General features: G+C 28.9%; 1 protein-coding gene across 1 annotated transcript in view; it reads left to right on the forward strand.

The window, feature by feature from the left end:
* LOC113376637 (E3 ubiquitin-protein ligase parkin) overlaps window positions 1-24,581 on the forward strand; it is a 51,015-nt gene that overhangs the window by 16,476 nt on the left and 9,958 nt on the right. The window contains exons 2-5 of the mRNA XM_026616633.1: window positions 1,255-1,435; window positions 1,610-1,806; window positions 12,366-12,511; window positions 12,623-12,821. Coding sequence (XP_026472418.1) covers window positions 1,255-1,435; window positions 1,610-1,806; window positions 12,366-12,511; window positions 12,623-12,821 — 723 coding nt within the window. The remainder of the gene's footprint in view (window positions 1-1,254; window positions 1,436-1,609; window positions 1,807-12,365; window positions 12,512-12,622; window positions 12,822-24,581) is intronic.

The following is a 24,581-nucleotide window of genomic DNA, read 5'->3' on the forward strand; positions in this document are numbered from 1 at the left end:
GATTGTAATGATTGTTCAAGCTGTTATGTTGGAGAAACTTCACAATTTCTCTCAAAAAGAATGCGCCAACACGAACTTAATAGTTTGAACAGAAAACAAAATAAAACCATGATCACCGAGCATGTCTCCAAATTTAAACATTCTTTTAATTTCACCAATCCAAGAGTTATTCATCGTGAATCTAACATTTTACGCAGGAAGTTCGCTGAGAGTATTTTCATACAAATATTACCTTCTATTAACAAACGATTTGATTCGGCTTCTCTTTGCAATATTTACCGCGATGCTTCAAATAATTTTTTCAATATGCGCAATACATCCTAACATTTCTTTTATGTATTCTACATATTCTTTTGTGTATGCATATATGTGTATGTGTATGTGTATACATATATTACATTTATTGTTTTGCGTTTATATATACATATATATGTTATGTTATAATTTTTTATGTAACTTTTATCGTTCCATAACTATTATCGTTTTTCTGTTAATATCTATACTTTTTCCTAATAATTTTCTCTTCATTCACATATTTTTGGGATTTGATTATGGATGTCTTGCACATGTATAAATTTTTTACTATGTTCCTACTGCGCATGATCGTTGAGAAAATCTTCGTAATATGGAACCACCAAAATTCTCTCTATCCCGTTCTCTCACCAATGACGATACAGTTTCCAGTATTTTCCGCAAACACGTTCGCACACATTTTACTCTCGTACACACTCGTAATACAACTTCCAAACTAACAACATGTTCGTTTGGAATAAGCTTTTTTATAATAAAATATATCATTCATTTTAATTTTACAATTTTTTTAAAAATTTTCATAACTCGACGTTTCATCAATTTTTTATTTCACTTTTATTTATTTTTCGTGCAATTTTATGTTTTTGTGTTGTTTTTCAAAGTTTATTTGTATGGTGAGTTTCTTTACATTGTTTATTTTATGGTTGTTTTTCATATATACTTTTCATATACACTGTTTTACTTATTTTTGTCTGTTAATTATGTATTTTTTTATATTGTTTTTAATTTGTAACCCTGAATTATTTAATTGTAGCACTGAAGATGGGTCAAATCCAGACCCGAAACGTATGTTCTCTATAAATAAAAACATTTTTCATTAAAACTGTTTTTTAATTACTGGATGGATGCCCAAGAAACAATTTTATTATATATATATATATATATATATATATATATATGCATATTTATAAGTTATTTGTAATTGGATGTCAATAATTCTAGGAATGTGATTTGGGGAACAAAAGTATACTTCATGCTGTAAAATGTAGGAAACGTGCATTTGTTTCTTCGCCTCACAGTACTTTGTTAGAAGAAGTTGTTGAGGAAGGCAGCAAACCATTATGCGAAACACTTGTAGATTTGCAGTTAACGTCACTTGAACGAAGTAACATATCCGAAGAAGGCAAGAATTTTTTTTTATAATTTTATATTTATTGCATATTTGATGCGCCATTATTTAATAAAAATTATGGTTGTTCTAAAAATGTTTTAAATAATTACATATTGCTTCGTCGATGTTGTCATAATTTATCATTTTTTAATCAATATATATTCTTATAGTTTTTTTTTATTAAAGATAGGGAAAGAAGTAGAGCCCACTTTTATGTTCATTGTGGTACCTGTGGTGGTTTGCGTGCCGGAAAGCTAAGAGTGAGATGCAGTATTTGTTCTGGAGGAGCATTTACTGTCTGGTCGGATCCACAATGCTGGGCAGATGTCTTAAAACCACATAGGATTTTAGGTGAATGTGAAAGCAGAGAAATTCCATGCACGGTATTATTTATATTTGAAGTATTTTTTATTTATTTGATTATAAATATCTTTTTAAGTTGTCTGAGGGTCTTATTTATTATTATTTTATTAAAATGAAATTATAACTAATTTATCTATAAAATTTTATTCTAATACATATTTTATATATGTATGTGTATTTAATACACATATTAATTCAAACTAAAACGCGGCGAAGCGTTAACTCGTATACCTACCCATGGCAATAATACAATATAATTACATACAAATATATATTTATTATTATATATATATTAATTGTTTAATATGAACAAAACAGCACTCAGATTTGTTTAACACAACTTTATTTTATGATTACAGACGTTTCGAGACCATGGTGTGTCTCATCTTCAGTGTAATTTCAAAAACAGTTACTTATATACTACACATTCTTTAATAATTTATTTAAATTTCATTTAATTTTTGATATACAAAAAACACCAACTATTCCTTGCAATGCTTGACACAGTACTAAAGAAACATATAACACTTACAGAAATATTCTAAACAAATTTGAAGTACTTATCTAGATGGAGACAGAATGGGTATCATTATAATGTAAACAAAAGGAGTGCTATCGCATACAAAAATCGATAAAAATGAGAAAACAAACAAATTATTGAAAAGAACAAGATAAATGAAAAAATTTATAAATTATTAATGATGTTTATATAAGTGTCATGTAAAATATTTGTGTCGGTTCTTAGATTTATGCTATTGTTAGTCCGAACTATTAACACTGATTCTGCCATGCTCCGTTTAAATAAGTCTTTCTCATGGAATAAAATTTGGGGATTGTCAAAATCAAACTTATGGTTGTTGATATTAGCATGATCCACAAGTGTACTTTTAAATTTTTTTGTTCATATTAAACAATTAATATTCGTTCCACTCATATCATAAAATTCTATAATATATATATATATATATATATATATATATATATATATATATATATAGGGCTTCCAATACCGTACTAAAATCTGAATACCGGTATTCGAAATTTGAAATTTGTAATACCGGGATCCAGGTATTAATACCGGTATTATCAATGAAAAATTTACTAGTAATATTTTTATTTACCGCAGTTGTTATATTGACATATTAACATTATCACTGTTCTAAAATGAGTACATATTAATTATTTTATTACATAGGTATAGATAGATACAAAAAAAACGTGCAAGTAAACAATTATTTATTAACTTGTATGTTACATTTTTATTTAATAGGCTCGTATGGAATTATATATCTATGGAAAAAATAAATTCAATTAATAACTTATATTTTGTTTATTAAAATATGCTTTTAAAAAATATAAACAATCAAATGTTTAATCTCATAGCGAGGACCAAATTTTAGTACAAATATAACAAGCCAAAAACTTTTTTCTCATTAAACACTTGTCGGCACTATTGTCAAAAAGAAATAATCCGAGAACATTATTAGTCGATATGAATTAGTACTTGTATCAAATGTTTAATCTCATAGCGAGGACCAAATTTTAGTACAAATATAACAAGCCGAAAACTCTTTTCTCATTAAACACTTGTCGGAACTATTGTCAAAAAGAAATAATCTGAGAACATTATTAGTCGATATGAATTAGTACTTGTAAAATTGTCATTAGATATCAACACATCACAAAGACTTATAGAAAAATATTGTATTTCTTCATTGTCTAATAAATAAATAATCTGCAACGTACGCATAAGAAAGAGATCATCCTCCACCAATATTATCGTTGATTATCAAACTATATATCACTCGATGATTTGACGCGTAAATTTTTGTTATAATGAAGTAATAAATAAATACGAATGATTGATAGGTAGATATACAATATAGAGAATCATAACGTGTCGATTGTATATTTTGTTTAAAAATCATTGATAACGAATTAGATATGAGGACAATGCACGTGGATGACTAATAATTTTTATAAATGGGTTCCATTAGGTCGTATATAATATATAAACAAACGCTTTATCTAGCTGATGTATCATACTCGGCTAAGTTGGGTCGGTAATACACATACACAGTGTAAAACTTGTGTATGTGTATTGCATAAGTTCAATTTTTAACAAAATACTGGTAATCCCAAAATACCGGTATTTTTGGTATCAATACCGGTATTAAATACCAGACAAAAATCGTCCGGGTCCCGTATGTATGTGAGTATATGTGAGTGTTTTTATATATATATGTAGGTGTGTGCCTGTGTGATGTGTATATGTGTATGTGTATGTATGTATATATATGTGTGTCTGTATGTATATATATATATATATATATATACACATACATATGTGTATGTATATATGTGTGTATTTATATATGTATGTGTATGTTGTTTATATATAGTTATTTGTATATGTGATGTTTTGTACTTTGGGTATACATTTGTATATATGAGTATGTATATATATGTACATATATTTTTAATTATAACAATTTAAAACAAATCTTATAAACAAACCATCTCATTCATAGAATATTTTTTCTCCTAATGACTTCTATTTTCAACTGGACCCTAATCCTTCCTTTCCTATCTGATTGCGTGACCATTCAATTTCAAGTGGTTTTCAAGTGGGAGAGAATGCGGACACCGACGATCGTTGGTGTGGCAGAGAACAGTGTATCGAGCGACTTGTAATGGATAACACAAAATGCTAATTTAGATTTCCATATTTTAAATTTTAAATTATAACACACTGATGATGAGACAAACCTAGTCTCGAAACGTTTGTGAAAATTATTATTTAATAAATTAGTGCAAAAAAGAGTGTTGTTTGTTCATATTTCCAAATTAATATATATATATATATATATAAATATATATATATATATATATATATATATATATATATATATTATATATATCAGGGGGGTCTTTAAAATGGTCATTTTCGAATTTCCTTGCTCCCAGGGGCTCAAATGGTTCCAAATAGATAAAAAACAATCCTCTGAAAGTTTTAGCACTTAATATTAACGTTCAGATAGACCGCAATATATTCAATTCAATTCAATTAAAGTTTGTATGGGAAGAGCATGGAAAAAATTTTGAAAATTTAAAAAAAATGTTTTAGGTATAACTTAGCGACAAATGAATGAGTTTTATTCATTCATTTGTTAGCTAAATTACATCTAAAAAACATTTTTAAAATTTTTGAAAATTTTTCCATGCTATTTCCATACCAAACTTAGATTGAATTGCGCTCTATCTAAACGATAATATTAAGAGCTAAAACTTTCAGAGAATTGTTTTTTATCTATTTGGAACCATTTGAGCCCCTGGGAGCAAGGAAATTCGAAAATGACCATTTTAAGACCACTCTAATATATATATATATATATATATATATATATATATATATATACGTTGTCCTGTACCCACCTCTACGTTTTTTTAATATCCTATAATAATATTTATACCGTTCAGTTAAAAATAATCATTATTATTTTTTGAGTTACTATTTATTATTATTATTATTTTAGTTACTACCAATATATGAGTGATGTTAAATGTAGTACTGTTTCAAATAAAATGATTATTCTCAATTCCCACAGTTATCACTTTAATTATCCCTTTAACAAATGTTAAAATATGTGCAATAAAATTATATATTAAAAATTATACACTGCGATTTATAGAACAAATTTATTTCCAATAGCTCAATTTATTTTGTTGAATTTAAGGGTTATACAATATTTTTAGACATACCTGTAGATGTGGATGTTTAAATGAATGATTTTTTGTTTATTCACGGCTAAAACATTGTTTTTCCAAATCTATCACCATGTATTTATTGTCATAGCATAGATACACGTGTTGAAAATTGAAATCTTTTAAAAAGTATAACAAATTCAGAAAGAATTAATATATAGCATGCGGTCAAGGTACAATATCACCTTGGATTTTTCTACCCAAAATAATTGCTTCAATAATGTTGCCTACAATTTTTATAATTTCGTACCATATTTTAACTGGCTTTTAGTATTTTAATATATAAATTGCATTTTTCACACTAATAATTCAATATACATTATTACTTAAGTTCATATTTGAAGTGAATTAATTTGTCAAATTTAGTTCACATGTGCTCTATTCAACCTACTATCAACAAATTTATTGCAGTAAATGGAGAGGAAAAAAGCGTATGCCCATCTAATCTTAATCTAAAGTTCAGAAGTGAAAACAATTTGCATTTTGTCACCATCCCTCGCATTAATTGGATTATAACTCTTTTAATTCTGATTTTATCATAACTTGTAATATACTATTTTAAAGGTGACTAAATGAGCTACAACTTTCTTTATCATAAATTTTATCGTAACTTCTCTTATTTTGAAACGGCGAAGGGTTAAAGGGCTCGAAAGACACTCCGATTGGATAGCCGCGCACTCTTTAAACAATTAGAACTCTATCAATATTTGTGTAACAAAAAATAATAAAAAGCAATAATTGGTCTGAAAAATACCTTGAATTTTCATATATACGAGGTGTGTTCAAAAAGTACCCGGAATTACTAATAATTAAATTTCGCGGGTCTGGAGTGTCTGATTGTCAAAATTTTTTTTTATTGTGTTGGTATACATGCCCCTAAAGTATGATGAAATTTTCAGCTATATTCACTGTTTACTTTGTCTGTGGTAGTCGCTAAGGTTCGACGTGTTTTTCTGAGCTCGGCGATTTTTACAATGGAAGAATTGAAAAGTCAAAGAATTTGTATTAAATTTTGCGTAAAAAATGAAATAAAGTGTTGCAAAGTGCAAAAATTCACCAGATATGGCTCCGTGTGACTTTTTCCTATTCCCAAAGTTGAAGAGACCCATGAAAGGACGGCGGTTTTCCTCGATTGAAGAAAATCGCTGAGAGTGCTCAAGGACATATCAAAAAGTGAATATCAAGGGTGCTTCGAAAATTGGAAAAAACGCTGGCATAAGTGTATTATATCTGGAGGGGACTACTTTGAAGGGGACCACATTAATGTAGACGAATAAATAAATATTTTTTTGAAAAAACGAAAATTCCGGGTACTTTTTGAACAGACCTCGTATATTCTTTTATACGTATTCTTTCAGAGATATTATATAGAGAAATAGTTTTTTTTTTAATGGATTTTTTTATGAAATCATGAGTTTTTTGAAAATCGTTTGTACTAATGTTATGGTATTTTCTAGAATCCATCAAGATCTCTCAAACCAAGTTAATTCTAGATGGAAGACAATTATTTTTAATTTTGGTGGAAATGGCACTCATAAACTATTTGATTTAAATGAAAAAAAAACATTGTATGCGTCTTTTAATTGCATGATAGGTCACTCATTTTTCACGCAAAGAAGTACTTTCTTTTGAAGCTTATTTGGAGACCTATAAAAACCCATTTTTATAATTAACTTAATATTGTTCCTAGAACACTGAAAAATAGCGATTTATTAGGATTTTTATTGATATAATTTTATTTTTATTGATAAAAAACGCAAAAAAGAAACAAATTTTCAGTAGCCAGTAACTTGAAAAGTATGTGCTTTTTTGAAAAACATTATTAAACATTTTTCTCTTATAATTAGTTCTTTTATCCACACCCAACGTTATTACACCACTGAAAAGAAATGGCATCCCCCCTGGTAGTACAAAGGAGTCTAAATTGTTTTCACTTTTGAACTTGAGAGTAAGATGAGCCTAATTCCAAAATTCCAAACGAACTGGAAAACAGTAAAAAAAAGTTCAGACCCAAAGCGCTCCATTGAGTAAATATTCCGTACAAAATGCCAACCATATGAATTATTAACACAATGAAACTTCTAAATAATTTTTTGAATAAGTAATTTTTTTTTGTATTGTGACTTAGTATAGTAAGGCAAAACGACCGCAAATTGAATATTTTTGAGCGCAATCACTTATGGTCCGTCTCCTTTGCACGAATTCGTACGGCGAATCTGTTCGCAAAGTGCGCAAACAAAATTATTGCGACACGATTCGCCGTGCACGTCAGTCGCATGCGCAGACTGTCAGACGCATGTTATATTATTTGCATCTTATATTATTTTAATTATGGCACATCTCAGCTGCTTTTCGACAATAATAATGTAGACATTACATTTTTTTTTATTTTTAATCATGAATTTATTATATTTTAATATTGCCTTAGCCTATAATTGAATAGAAATGTTTGGCAAATGACAGTTGTCATTTGTTTTTAATGTCAAACCATGCCTTAAATATTTTAAAGGTCAAATAATGATAAGCGTTTTTTTGTAATTTTTTCCTTTTATTTCTACAATCTAACTATATTTCTATGAATCAAAACACCTTGAAAATTTTCCGAACAAACTTCAGGAAGATTCATTAAAATCCGAATTATAGTTTAGGAGGATTAATGAAACTTACATTGTTACAGAAGAATTTTATATATAAGATATGTGTGTGTGTGTGTGTGTGTGTGTGTGTGTGTGTGTGTATGAAAGGGAAGTATTCTGTAGCTGTCCAAATTGATTACGTTCATTTTTGGACATTGTACATATGCTGGGCATTTCTTAAGCAAAACAGAACTGTAAAAATGTATGTATGGGGGCATCAAAAATGTATAAATGCTAGGCTTGCACTGAATACTTTATTGTTACATTTTTATGTTATTTAATATGAATCATTCAATGGTAAAACACATGTGTTGTATCTACATACAATAAAGTCATTTATTATATTTAATCTAAGCATTTCGAAATAAAGAGCTATCATAGGCTCTTTATGAAAAAATATACAAACAATATTTTTGATCAATTTTTTTTATTTATTTTATCATGAGTAGTTTTTATTATTATTCATTTGGTTATAACGAATTGATCATTTTTAATAACCATTTTTAACTTTCCGAAGAAGTTCATATCTTCTCATAAAAAAATCCGGTGATCGGATTTTTTCGGCGTTCCAAGCCACTTGAATCGAATGAGACCTTTGAGAATGAGACCAAATTTGGAATAAGTCTGGGTGTGTGTATGTGAACAGATTTTTTCCTGTAAATCGACGTTTTCTCTAAAACGGCTTGACCGATTTAAAAAATTTAAAAACCATTCGATGTATCTCGATGATCGCTCGCGACGATCGGCTTAGCCGTTTCTTTATAAATAGCAGAAAAGTGAAAAAAAAATTGTTCACTTTTTAGTCCGCAATTCTGAATCTATTTTGAAAATTTAAAAATCGTTCGAAAGATATTGGTTGAGAATCATGCTGATTAGTTTTTGGTAATGATCGGTAGTTTTCTTGTAAGTGTTAAAAAAAATTTTTGACGTTTTTTATGATTTTTTTTATGGTAGATACCCTATTATAGTGTAGTAAACGGAGCGTTTTGGGTCTGAATTTTTTTCTCAAGTTCAAAAGTGAAAACAATTCGGGTTCCGCCACCAACCCCCGGGGGGATGACACCCCATTTCAATTGTGTAATTACATTTTTTCAAAATACCGTCGGAAATCAATAGAAGAACTAATTATAAGAAAAAAATAGTTTTCAAAAAAACTAATACTTTTCAAGGTTCTGGCCACTACAGATTCATATATTTTTGGCATTTTTAATCGTTTTTTTGCAAATATCTCCTAAAATATACATTTTAACGAAAATTATGTAATGAACAAAATAATGTCAATGAAAATCTTAATAAATCGGTGTTTCATAAAGTGTTCTAGGAATAATATTAAGCAAGATTTGAAAGAGCAAAGTCGTTTTTTATTTTGTTCAAGATTTAATTGTTGTATTTAAAGCCATCTAGTGGCAAGGTTTTACATTTTATGCTTTTCGGTGAAATTGGGATTTATAGTGCTCAACATAAGCTTTAAAATGAGTGCTGTTACAAGTTTTTTGCATGTGAAATGAGTGAGATATCATGCAAATAAGGAGAATATACGATGTTTTTTTCTTTTAAATCATATGGTTTAATTTCCACTATAATTAAAGTAATTCACATTCCATCTAGAATTCACTTCATTATAGACATCTTGATGGATTCTAGCAGATTCACTACTTTAATACAAACTATTTTCAAAAAACTCACGATTTTATAAAAACTTTTTTTTTCCGATTTTTTCCAAAATCGAAATTATTTTCATTATATCTCTAATAGAATAAAAGATACGTATAAAAGCATATAGATGAAAATCAAAGAGATCTTTCTGACTTATTATTGTATTTTATTATTTTTCTTTCACACAAAAATTGACGGAGTTACGATTATTTATAGAGTGCGCAGCTTCGCAATCAGAGTCTCTCTCGGGCCCTTTAACTCTTCGCCGTTTCAAAATGAGAGGAGTTACGAAAAAAATATGATGGAAAAAGTTGTAGCGCTTTCATCAATCTTTCAAATGGTATATTACAAATTGTGATGTGGTCGAAATTAAAAGAGTTATGACCCGAAAACTAATAGCATTTTTATCGATTGTGTCCAGCAATGTATAAGTAAGCAGTATTTGGTGCCCAAAACTCTTGACTTGTGTATATATATGCTTATGTGTATTTATAATAAAAACGTATATTTTGTAATAATATGAATTAATTGGTTATTATGTTGATCATCCAATGTATCTATCTTCATGGTACAGAATTTTGCCAGGCGATTTATTTTTATAGTAAAGTATCTTATGGCTGAAAGGTCCACGTGTTGAATAAATTAATATATCACTATAGTTAAATGAAAGTTTAATTATTGCAGTAACAAGAACAACAAATATACGAGTTTAGACAAAATTATACTAAGTACTAGTGTTACAAAGGACAAAATATAACCTAACCTGTATTTTTATGAAAGCTGCCACAAACAACACTGCTGTTAGATTAGCTTCTTTGGTTCCAATAGTTGGTGCCATAAATGAGCATAGTAGAAGAGTTTAGCTTTAAACACAGATATGGCTTGCCAACATAAACATTCACCCAAGGATTATTAACAGCAACTTTGACATTGAGTAGTAAATGTTGATTCAGTTTGAAATAAATTATGATTATCTATGGTTTCATTAAATAATTTCTCAATTTGTTATCGAATATATTAACTGTTTTATTCAAAGGTAGTTTTAGGAGTTGAAAAAATTGTGGATATGGTAATTATTTTTGAGAAATTGAAATAACATATCATTTTGAATTTCTAAATTTTTTTTTCAATTTTAAAATAATTTTTTCAAACAATTGTTTATCAAGGGGTTGTTTTTAAGGGTCTGAAAAGGGTTAAAAATTTGATGATCAAGATAGAAAACATAAAATATTATTTACTTTATACGTACTTCTTATTATATCGTAACGAAATTTGTTTTTTAGTGTTTTTTTTTCAATTTAGAGGTTGTTTGCAGGGTTTTAGGGTTTTCAAGGAGTTGAAAATGATTTTATTGCAAGGTAAATGTATTAAAAAATATTTTTTAATTATATCCTATAATATTAAAAATGTTTACAAGCGATAAAACGGCTCAATGTCCACTTATTCATTAAAGGATCGCAACCCCGCAAGGGGGTGGTGGCGGAACCTGAATTGTTCTCACTTTTGAACTTGAGGTTAAGATGAACCTAATTCCAAAATTTCATGCAATTCGGAGCAGAGTAAAAAAAAATCAGATGTTACACCCTTTTTTCCTCTCCGTTTACTGCACTATTAGTCTTATAGATCATACTAAAATATTACGGCTCTACTACAAGTCGTTTATTTGAAAAATTGGTCAAAGTTTGCAAAAATTAGTATCTTTTTTTTGTCGTTTGTCAAAATTACAATTTTTTCGACGTTTGCTCAAAAACGGCTCAACCGATTTCAAAATTTTAATAGCCAATCAATGTATTTCGATGCGGATTATCTTTTTTTAGTTTGGTGCGACGATCGGCTGAGCCGTTCCTTTGTAACTGGCAGAAACATGAAAAAAATTTGGTCCACCTTTCAGCTTACAATTCTGAATCGATTTTAAAAAATCAAAAGCTGTTCGAAAGATTGTGGTTGGAAATGATACAGATTAGTTTTAGGTAAAAATCTACCGGGCCGTTTTCTTGAAATTAACTGTTCAAAAAAAATTTTTTGCCGATTTTTATGAAACTTTTTTTTGGCAATATTCATCATGGTCTCATAAAACATAAACGAAATACATATTAAAATGTTACGGCCTTACGACAAATAGTTTAATGTTAAAAATTTATCAAAGTTTGAGAAAATATTATAGTCAAAATTTGTGTCAAAATTTGTTTTTGTGATGTGATGAGTCGAACATTATCAATTCATTAAAATTTAAAAATAATAAGCTAGAATTATAGGGCATACAAGCACGTGTCTCTGCAATATAATTAATATAATTACAGTTATTTAAATGTGTTTGAGAAAATTCTATTCGAATTTGCAATATTTAGGTTTAATTGAAAGCTATAACTTTCATTTCCAAATAAACCGTTGGAAATTTTATCTAAATATCTACATTTCAATTTTGCTTGATTAAGTCAATTCTTACACATTTCGGGAAGTTCCGTCAACTTGCTTTAAAGCCAAATGTCACTTTCAACTTGTTATTTAATGTTATGTTTCAGAGGAGCGATGGTGCGCCACCTTTTGCGGAGTTTTATTTTAAATGTGCGGAACATTGTACAGATGGTGAACGTGATGAAGCTGTTCCTCTTAGTTTAGTCAAATCAAATTTGCGAAATATACCATGTCTTGCGTGCACTGATATTAGGTAAATGTAAGTTATTTTCTATAGTTTTGTATTGTCTCATTAATAATTTATTTGAAGAATAAAATAATAGTTTATTATACAATGATATATAATTATTATTTCTTCTCTTAGGGATCCTGTGCTGGTTTTTCCTTGTGTCTCAGGTCATGTAACATGCCTAGATTGTTTCAGACATTATTGTAGTTCTAGATTAGCTGATCGTCAATTTGTACCCCATGAAGAGTTAGGGTATACCTTACCTTGTCCAGCCGGCTGTGAAAATTCTTATGTTGAAGAAATACATCACTTTAGATTGCTAACTCATGAGCAGGTATTATTTGTATATATATATATATATATATATATATATATATAAGTAATATATTAGTAATTACTAATTACTAAGTAATTTTTGAACTTAGTTCCTTCAGGACATCTGTCAAGTAACATGATCTTGATTAGAATAAAAAAAAACAATATACTTAAGAAAAATAGTGATGATGTCACTATGATAATTGATCAATTTAATAACATCAATAAAAATTTAAATTTACAGTCGAATTGGAGACAATGAACTCGATAAGTTTCTTAGACATAAAACTCATACGTACTACGGATTTCAAACTAATAACAAATTGGTACCAAAAACCAACTAACTCTGAACGTTACCTTAATTACTTTTCTTACCATCCACTCAAAATGAAAATAGGTACTATAATAAATCTAACTGACCACGCAATACTTCTATCGGACAAAACATTTTGGGACAACAACATCAATTTAATTACAAAAATTCTAACAGATAACTCCTATCCTTTAAAACTTATAAATTCCGTAACTAGTAACAGACGAACGTACCTTTTGAATAAAATGGACAATTCCACAGTATATAACGATTTACCTGACTCAGAAACTCATTCTGGTGTAATATGTTTGCCATACATTAAAGAATTGTATGTTCCTTGGAAAAAACTTTTTTATAAATCTGGACTCCGACTTGTAACCAATTTTAGTACAACTACTAGCACTATTTTTACCAAAACAAAAACTTTTAATATCGAACGACTTAGAAATCTCGTCTATCAAATAAATTGTTTAGATTGTAATTTAATTTACATAGGAGAAACTAGCCAGAACTTGAATAAACGTTTACAACATAAAATACAATTTAAAAAATCCGAGACAATTCAAAACTGTACTTCCAGACCATATTTATACTTTAAAACACAAGATGGACTTTTCTAACCCGACTGTATTACAATTCGAACAAAATTTATTCAAACGAAGAATTGTAGAAGGATCTTTTTTAACTATTTATAACAATAAGACAATAAATAAACGGAATGAACTTAACACGCTGTGCGACACAAATCTCTTTTATTTAGATAACATTTTCAAATTTCTTACAAAACAATAAAAGCGTCGCGCAAAGGATTCGCAATTCGTTCCACACATGTGTAGAATCTTGGTAAAAATATTTTTTAAAAATGTCTTTCTCCATTATATCTTCAACCAGTCTACGAATAACACACTATCCATTTGTGATTTTTTAAAATTAGTATTTTGTGAAAATATTGTGTAATTTCAAGTTTAATGTTTATAATACATAGTGTAGTGCATTACCATATCCTGGTACCATGGATTATTAAAATTTTCCAATTTAACACTAAGATTTACTGATTGTGAGTACTATTTACTATTTTATTTTTTCATTTCACTCCAATTCAATTGTTTTAGTTTTTAATTTTATTTTTAGTTTCCACTGAATGAAGGCTAGGATTATAGCCGAAACGTATGGATTTAAAATAAATTTTTGAAAGAAATTCATGTTTTTTATTGATGTTATGCCCGATTATTAGACTTTGTTAATACATATGTCAACATCAAATTCAGAATCATACAATATATATATATATATATATATATATATATATACATACACATACATGCATATACACATACATACATATGCATATATCCATATATTCGTGTACATACAATTATATACACGAACATACACGCAAGTACATGTATATAGTGCATATTCAAAACATACATATAAGCACATATATGGATGTGCATATATTGCTGCATATATATATATATATATATATATATATATATATATATATCATTGGTCATTGGGAAAAAAATATTAATTTGATATATTCTACCTTTCAAAATAATTCCTATCCTCTACAACTTTTACGCTCAGTAATAAATAATAGATTACCCTTTCTTCGTAATAAATTCCGTACATCTTCCCTATTTACCCCCCAATCACAACAAAATAGTATCATTTCACAAAACCTTAACCCTATTCCTGAAAATTCATTAGCTCTCAATTCCTTCATCTCATTACCGTACATTGACTGCCTTTTCCACTCATGGAAAAAACTTTTTTCATCCGTTGGTCTGAAGCTAGTTTGTTCGACTGGACACACTCTCACAGACTTATACACTAATTTAAAAACTCCTACCCCTATTTCCCGCACGTCAAACGTCGTATATGTCATTGATTGTAATGATTATTCAAGCTGTTATGTTGGAAAAACTTCACAATTTCTCTCAAAAAGAATGCGCCAACACGAACTTAATAGTTTGAACAGGAAACAAAATAAAACCATGATCACCGAGCATGTCTCCAAATTTAAACATTCTTTTAATTTCACCAATCCAAAAGTTATTCATCGAGAAGCTAACACTTTACGCAGAAAGTTCGCTGAGAGTATTTTCATACAAATATTACCTTCTATTAACAAACGATTTGATTCGGCTTCTCTTTGCAATATTTACCACGATGCTTCAAATAATTTTTTCAATATGCGCAATACATCCTAACATTTCTTTTTTGTATGTTATATGTATATGTATATGTATGTATGTGTATATATGTATATATATGTATATATGTGTATGTATACATGTATATGTATATATGTATGTATGTGTATGTATGTGTATATGTGCATGTATATATATATATGTTTACATGTATATGTTTGTAGATGTACGAGGTCTGTTCAAAAAGTACCCGGAATTTTCGTTTTTTCAAAAAAATATTTATTTATTCGTCTACATTAATGTGGTCCCCTTCAAAGTAGTCCCCCCCAGATATAATACACTTATGCCAGCGTTTTTTCCAATTTTCGAAGCACCCTTGATATTCACTTTTTGATATGTCCTTGAGCACTCTCAGCGATTTTCTTCAATCGAGGAAAACCGCCGTCCTTTCATGGGTCTCTTCAACTTTGGGAATAGGAAAAAGTCACACGGAGCCATATCTGGTGAATTTTTGCACTTTGCAACACTTTATTTCATTTTTTACGCAAAATTTAATACAAATTCTTTGACTTTTCAATTCTTCCATTGTAAAAATCGCCGAGCTCAGAAAAACACGTCGAACCTTAGCGACTACCACAGACAAAGTAAACAGTGAATATAGCTGAAAATTTCATCATACTTTAGGGGCATGTATACCAACACAATAAAAAAAAATTTTGACAATCAGACACTCCAGACCCGCGAAATTTAATTATTAGTAATTCCGGGTACTTTTTGAACACACCTCGTATATGTGTATGCACATGTATATGTATGTGTATATATGTATGTATATATGTGTTTGCATATATTTTGTACATTTATAGGTGTTACATGTGTTTACATATATGTGTATATGTATGTGTATACATATATGCATTTATTGTTTTGCGTTTATATTACATATATATGTTATATTAATTTTTTATTGTAACTATTATCGTTCCATAACTATTATCGTTTTTCTGTTAATATCTATACTTTTTCTTAATAATTTTCTCTTTATTCACATTTTTTGGATTTGATTATGGATGTCTTACACATGTATATATTTTTACTATGTTCCTACTGCGCATGATCGTTGAGAAAATCTTTGTAATACGAAACCACTAAAATTTTCTCTATCCCGTTCTCTCACCAATGACGATACAGTTTCCACTATTTTCCGCAAACACTTACGCACACATTTTACTCTCGTACACACTCGTAATACAATTTCCAGACTAACAACATGTTCGTTTGGAATAAGCTTTTTTATAATAAAATATATCATTTATTTTAATTTTACATTTTTTTAAATTTTTCATAACTAGACGTTTCATCAATTTTTTATTTCGCATTTATTTATTTTTTCGTGCAATTTTGTGTTTCTGTTTGTTTTTCAAAATTTATTTGTATGGTGAGTTTCTTTACATTTGTTTATTTTATGTTTGTTTTTCATATATACTTTTCATATACATTGTTTTACTTATTTTTGGTTGTTAATCATGTATTTTTTATATTGTTTTAATTTGTAACCCTGAATTATTTAATTATAGCACTGAAGATGGGTCAAATCAGGACCCGAAACGTATGTTCCCTTAATAAAAACATTTTTCAATAAAACTGTTTTTTAATTATTGGATGGATACCCAAGAAACAATTTTATCATATTATTTCACCATCTGAAGAAAAACCTTTCGCTTTATATATATATATATATATATATATATACACACACACACACAAAATTATTGAAGGAGTAATCCTTTTTAATTAGGTTTAAAAAATTTAGATTAACTAATCTTTTTTTGTAAATTATTAATACAAAAGCCATAAAAAATGATTTTCGCCTAAGTCCGTATATATTGCCCACATCTGGCCGACAGAACTTCATTACAGTGTGTTACAAAGTCTTGTGAAGCAAAAAACAATTACAAATATTCTTGAAAAAAACGAGTGTTTTTAACAAAAAATATTAGTGATATAAATATATAAATTGTTACAGGTAAATAATTTTTGCTTCTCAATTTTATATAAAACCTTTTTTAGTTACTTTTCTTTACACTGGTGCATAATCCATTCCTTTATAATTTTTCTAAATAATCTGTAATAACCATCATTAATTAATGTTAGTCAATAGTTTTAAAAAACATTGTCTTTGACAGAATAAACCTGATGATGGAACGTACTTAGTTCCGAAACGTCGTTATTAAACATCTTTAAAAAAACAAATTGTTTTTTATTATTAGATTTACTGTTCGGAAAAGAAACATATATATATATATATATATATATATATATATATAGATTTTTTTTTTTTTTTTTTTTTATTTCTGTTAATTTTAACAATCAGATTACAATACAATCTATAAGTTAAAAGTTATGGTATTGAAAATCAAAATCAAAAAGAAGAAAAAAAAAAAAATAGAATAAAGGATATAATATATATAGATAAAGTTGTTCTTGGGCATCCATCCATTTGAAAACAGTTTTATTGAAGGAAAATGTTTTTATTATGAAAACATACATTTTGTGTCTTGATTTGACCCATCTTCGGTGCTACATTAAAATATTCTAGGGTTACAATTTAAAACAATATAAAAATTACACAATTACAGAAAAATATAAATAAAAGCATGTAAAAAAGCATAAATCTAATCAATTTAATAAATTTGTTTTATAACAAATATATATTGTGAAATTATATAAAAGTGAAAATACAAAAATAGACATAAACGAATGTAAAGAACTCACCATACAAATAAATTGAAAAAAAAATCAAAAACACACGAAACTTGCACCAAAAAATTATGAAACACAAATTGATAAACGTCGACAAATTTTAAATAATTGTAAAATTATTATAAATATAAATAATACAGTTTTTATAATAAAGGTTTTTTCAAACGATGTTCGTTGTTCGTTTGGTATTTGTGTTCAATAAAACTGTTTTTAATTCCTGGATGGATGCCCAAGAACAACTTTATCATATTTTTCACCATCTGAAGAAAAACCTCTCGCTTTATATATATATATATATATATATATATATATATATATATATATATATATATATATATTTTGTAGAGTTTCGAACAAGAATCCAAAAATAATACAAAATAAAAAACAAGAAAAGTTTTTAAAAAACAATTTCTTTATTTAATTATTTGTTTATTGTCAACGTTTCGGAACTAGGTACGTTCCATCTTCAGGACATCTGTCAAGAAACATGATCTTGATGAGATTTAAGCAAACAATATGTTTAGGAATAGAAAATAGATTTTTCTTAAATAATAAATTAATTGGAACAATTGTCTCATTCTCATAAATGTTTCTAACAGTGTCAACATTAGATCAGATCACAACCTATTACATGACTCATATTTAAATTTTTTACACTTTTTGACAAACAATTAATATCGACTTCCTTTCAAGTTCAATAATTTAAGTATTTACACCCTAACATGAAAAAACACACACATACAATCTCACAGTTCTCGTTTCAAGTGTTTACACGTGTTACATATGAACCAGCAAATACAATTTAGTTCGTTTCCAAAAGCCAATAGTACAACATCGAATACAATATTATTTGTTTTCAAATAATAATTTTTTTTAAAAAAAAAAAAAAAAAAAGACAACACTTTTAGTAATTTTGATTTACAAAAGTTAACTATTCGGCGGAAAAATAACTCACAAATTCATTTTTTGTCAAAAATTCTTGTTTAGTGAAAAAGTGCTAACGTATATTCAAACATACAGGTAATTAATTCAATTTTATCATTAAGCCTTTCTTAAAAAAATTTTCCATAACTTTCAAAAAATTTCTATCATTTTTAATATCCTGTTCTGATAATCCACTCATTTATTTTTATCATTTTCTTTTTGATCATATTATCATATTTCTGTACATTATTACTTGTTACAATTAATTTATTATTTAAGAAAAATCTATTTTCTATTCCTAAACATATTGTTTGCTTAAATCTCATCAAGATCATGTTTCTTGACAGATGTCCTGAAGATGGAACGTACCTAGTTCCGAAACGTTGACAATAAACAAATAATTAAATAAAGAAATTGTTTTTTAAAAACTTTTCTTGTTTTTTATTTTGTATTATTTTTGGATTCTTGTTCGAAACTCTACAAAATATACACAAATCCAAGACTCTACCATTCAATATATATATATATATATATATATATATATATATATATATATATATATATATATTTAATTGTTTAATATGAACAAAACAGCACTCAGATTTGTTTAACACAACTTTATTTTATGATTACAGACGTTTCGAGACCATGGTGTGTCTCATCTTCAGTGTAATTTCAAAAACAGTTACTTATATACTACACATTCTTTAATAATTTATTTAAATTTCATTTAATTTTTGGTATACAAAAAACACCAACTATTCCTTGCAATGCTTGACACAGTACTAAAGAAACAACACTTATAGAAATATTCTAAACAAATTTGAAGTACTTAACTAGATGGAGACAGAGAGGGTATCATTATAATGTAAACAAAAGGAGTGCTATCGCATACAAAATTCGATAAAAATGAAAAAACAAATTAATTTATTGAAAAGAATAAGATAAATGAAAAAATTTATAAATTATTAATGATGTTTATATAAGTGTCATGTAAAATATTTGTGTCGGTTCTTAGATTTATGCTATTGTTAGTCCGAACTATTAACATTGATTCTGCCATGCTCCGTTTAAATAAGTCTTTCTCATGGAATAAAATTTGGGGATTGTCAAAATCAAACTTATGGTTGTTGATATTAGCGTGATCCACAAGTGTACTTTTAAATTTTTTGTTATCTATTTTTTCACATTGTAATTCATGTTGCCTGAGTCTCTTAGCCAGAACTTAGAAAAGAGACTCAGGCAACATGAATTACAATGTGAAAAAATAGATAACAAAAAATTTAAAAGTACACTTGTGGATCACGCTAATATCAACAACCATAAGTTTGATTTTGACAATCCCCAAATTTTATTCCATGAGAAAGACTTATTTAAACGGAGCATGGCAGAATCAATGTTAATAGTTCGGACTAACAATAGCATAAATCTAAGAACCGACACAAATATTTTACATGACACTTATATAAACATCATTAATAATTTATAAATTTTTTCATTTATCTTATTCTTTTCAATAAATTAATTTGTTTTTTCATTTTTATCGAATTTTGTATGCGATAGCACTCCTTTTGTTTACATTGTAATGATACCCTCTCTGTCTCCATCTAGTTAAGTACTTCAAATTTGTTTAGAATATTTCTGTAAGTGTTGTTTCTTTAGTACTGTGTCAAGCATTGCAAGGAATAGTTGGTGTTTTTTGTATACCAAAAATTAAATGAAATTTAAATAAATTATTAAAGAATGTGTAGTATATAAGTAACTGTTTTTGAAATTACACTGAAGATGAGACACACCATGGTCTCGAAACGTCTGTAATCATAAAATAAAGTTGTGTTAAACAAATCTGAGTGCTGTTTTGTTCATATTAAACAATTAATATTCGTTCCACTCATATCATAAAATTCTATATATATATATATATATATATATATATATATATACAGTACAGGCCAAAAGTTTCCGGACACATGAAAAAAATCTCATTTTCTGAGTTTTTAGCTATATTTTTCATATAAAAATAATTTTATTCAAGTTAGTTTTGTACATTCTACGTAGTATTAATATTTAGTGACTGATTTGTAACCAATTTGTGAGAAATGATAGACTAATTAGCAATGAAAATGTTAAAATGTCACTGCAGTCGATTTTCCTGAATATGACCACCCTTTGCTTTGATCACTGCATCGCATATTTTTGGTAATTTTTCGACGAGTTTTTGCAATGTTTGCGCAGGTATGTTCTTCCAGGACTTGTTAAGGCAATTCCACAGGGCAAGGAGGCTGGTTGGATGCAAATCCTTCACGCGGCGTTTAAGCTCGCCCCACAAAAGTTCTATTGGATTAACTCCATTATTTGAAGTATTTTTTCGTCTTGTTTTTGCTTCAAATAATAGGCACAGAGTCGGGGAGTATGTTTAGGGTCATTATCTTGTTGAAAAATAAATTTTGGACCAATTAAATTAAGACCAGATGGAATGGCGTGGCGCTGAAGTATGCTATGATACTCTATTTTGACAAGCGATCCGACTCCATTGAATCCAAAACAATCCCAAGCCATCACTGAACCACCACCGTGCTTCACCTTCGTCGAAATACAATTAGAATTGAGTTTTTCATTACCCTTCCTACGACAATACTGACGTCGATGATTTCCGAAAAGTTCGAATTTTGGCTCATCCGTCCATAACACTGATTTCCATTGATCGATGGTCCAATTTAAGTGGGTTTTGGCACATTGTAATCTCTTTTGTTTATTTACTGCTCGCAGAAGTGGTTTTTTGATGGCAACACGACCAATCTTGAAGCTTTTTCTTGAAGCGACCGTCGTGAGTGATAATGGCTCATCCAACCGTTCATTGATTTGAGCCCGGATATTTGAAGCGGACTTGAATCGATTTGCATTGCTGATGTTGTATATCTTGTCATCGACTTTATTTGAGGTTTTCCGAGGTCGACCAGATCGAATTCGATCAGTATTGATGCCTGTTTCATGATATCTTGCCACTGAATTTTGTGCTGTACTTTTAGGTACCTGTAGTATTCTGGCGATATCGCGATATGATTTGCTGTTTCTTTCAAAATAACAACTTGAGCTCGCTTTTCAGACGATAAACTCTTCAAAAATACTGCAAATAATGGAGTGGCCTGCACAATCGCCTGATCTTAATCCAATAGAGCTGTTGTGGGACGAGCTTAAACGCCGCGTGAAGGATTTGCATCCAACCAGCCTCCTTGCCCTGTGGAATTGCCTTAACGAGTCCTGGAAGAACATACCTGTGCAAACATTGCAAAAACTCGTCGAAAAATTACCAAAAAATACGGGATGCAGTGATCAAAGTAAAGGGTGGTCATATTCAGGAAAATCGACTGCAGTGCCATTTTAACATTTTCATTGCTAATTAGTCTATCATTTCTCACAAATTGGTTACAAACCAGTCACTAAATATTAATACAATGTTTTGTACAACGAATGTACAAAACTAACTTGAATAAAATTATTTTTATATGAAAAATATAGCTAAAAACTCAGAAAATGAGATTTTTTTCATGTGTCCGGAAACTTTTGGCCTGTACTGTATATATATATATATATATATATATATATATATATATATATAAAAGTTATGACTATACCAAGTACTTTTGCACTAACATCTCAGTTTTTTCTATATATATATATATATATATATATATATATATATATATATATATATATATATATAGATAGATAGATAGATAGATAGATACTTTATTCAAATTCAACATTTACAATTTAAGTCAATACAATTATACTATAATATAACTAAATTAATATCAGTTATGTTTATGAACAACTCTAAGATTAACCTAATGACAATTAATATTTATCTTGTATTAAAAAAATCATTAATTGAATAGATAGGTTGATCTATAAGATGTTTTTTAACGGCAGCATTGAAACCATTCCTGCTTTGACTCTTCCACTCATTGGGGAGCCTGTTGTAGATCTCGACACCCAGCTTGTTCCTTTGCGAGGATTTCAGCTTCAGTTTTGGAGGTACAACAGCACACCTGTTCCGCGTGTTGTGGCCATGGACGTCACTCCTCAGTACATGATTTGTTTTGTCTGCATGGACCGCAATCGCCTGCTGGTAGATGTAGAGGCTGGTAACAGTCAGTATTCTAAATTTAGTAAACAAGGGTCTGCAGTGCTCCCGAGGTGAGGCTCCTCCGATTGCCCTTCTTCTGTAAATTCATTATCTTGGAGGTATGCACCGAATGTCCCCATGCCAATATTCCATATGAGAACACAGACTGAAACATGGCAAAGTAAGCCTCTCTGGCGCATTCCTCATTTATAATGTGTCTAACTCTTCTGATGGCATATATTGATTTTGAGAGCTTAGTACATATTGAATCTATGTGCTTCGCCCAGGTTAGCAGGCTGTCCATGGTGAGACCCAAGTATTTAACTTCCCCTCCATGCAGCTCCTTATGTCTCCTACTGGAAGTAAAGTTAATATGGACAGTTTTCCTATTGTTTAGTACAATTTTGTTGGCTGAAAACCAGTTTTCAACTTGCTTGTGGGCATATTGAATTTTTTCATTCATATTTCCGATGTTCTCGTCCGCAACCGCCAATGCCGTGTCGTCTGCAAATTGCGTTGTGTGGCAGCTAATGTCGGTGGTAGATCATTCACAAATATGATGAAAAGAAGTGGTCCAAGAATACTCCCTTGGGCAACCCCTGCATTTAATCTTGCTATCTCACTTCGTTTATTGTTCCATTCCACAAACTGATACCTTACATAGGTATGATTGCATCAGTTTAATGGCTACGCTTCTAAATCCATAATATTCCAGTTTCCTGAGAAATATGTCATGTGGAACACAATCGAATGCTTTGCTGAGATCGCAAAATAGTGCCCCACAGTGTTTATGATCTTCCAGTGAATTTGATATAAAGTTCAAAAAGTCTAGCACAGCATCAATTGTGTTAATTTTCTTTTTGAATCCGAATTGATTTTTTACAAAATAATTATTAGCATCGAAGAAACTTGTAATTCTTAATGCTAACAACATTTCTATAATTTTTGAAAATATTGGCAGTATGGCTATGGGTCTGTAGTTTGCTGTTGATTGACGATTTCCTGATTTATATAATGGTACCACCCTTGCCAGCTTCATTTTCTCTGGAAAGATTCCTGTGGAGAAAATACTATTTGCTATCGTGCACAACGGTCCAGCAATGTACTGTGCAACAGATTTTACCATTTTTGTATTAATGCCGAAGGCATCAAACGATGTTTTATTTTTTAAGTGTTTAATTATTGTATTAATTTCCTCTGGGGTAGTTGGATTTAAAAATATACTTTGCCCCTTCACAAATACCTTTGTCAAATAGACATTGGCTGCAATTATTGGCTGGGGCAGATTTTTTACTACATTTATGGCTACATCTTTGAAAAAATTATTGAAGTCTTCAACACTGGGTGCCTCATGACTTATATTACCTGTAAAATTCTTACCAGTTTCCCTTTTTATTATGTTCCAAATTGTGATATTTTTATTATCAGAATTTATAATGTCTTTTATATTCGTTGTTTTTTTTTCATGCTCCATCTTTTGGATGTATCGCT

The sequence above is a fragment of the Ctenocephalides felis genome, unplaced genomic scaffold, assembly GCF_003426905.1.
Source record: "Ctenocephalides felis isolate EL2017-DRISC unplaced genomic scaffold, ASM342690v1 CF-g0.4_SCAFFOLD_01886, whole genome shotgun sequence".
In the NCBI taxonomy this organism is placed as follows: Eukaryota; Metazoa; Arthropoda; class Insecta; order Siphonaptera; family Pulicidae; genus Ctenocephalides; species Ctenocephalides felis.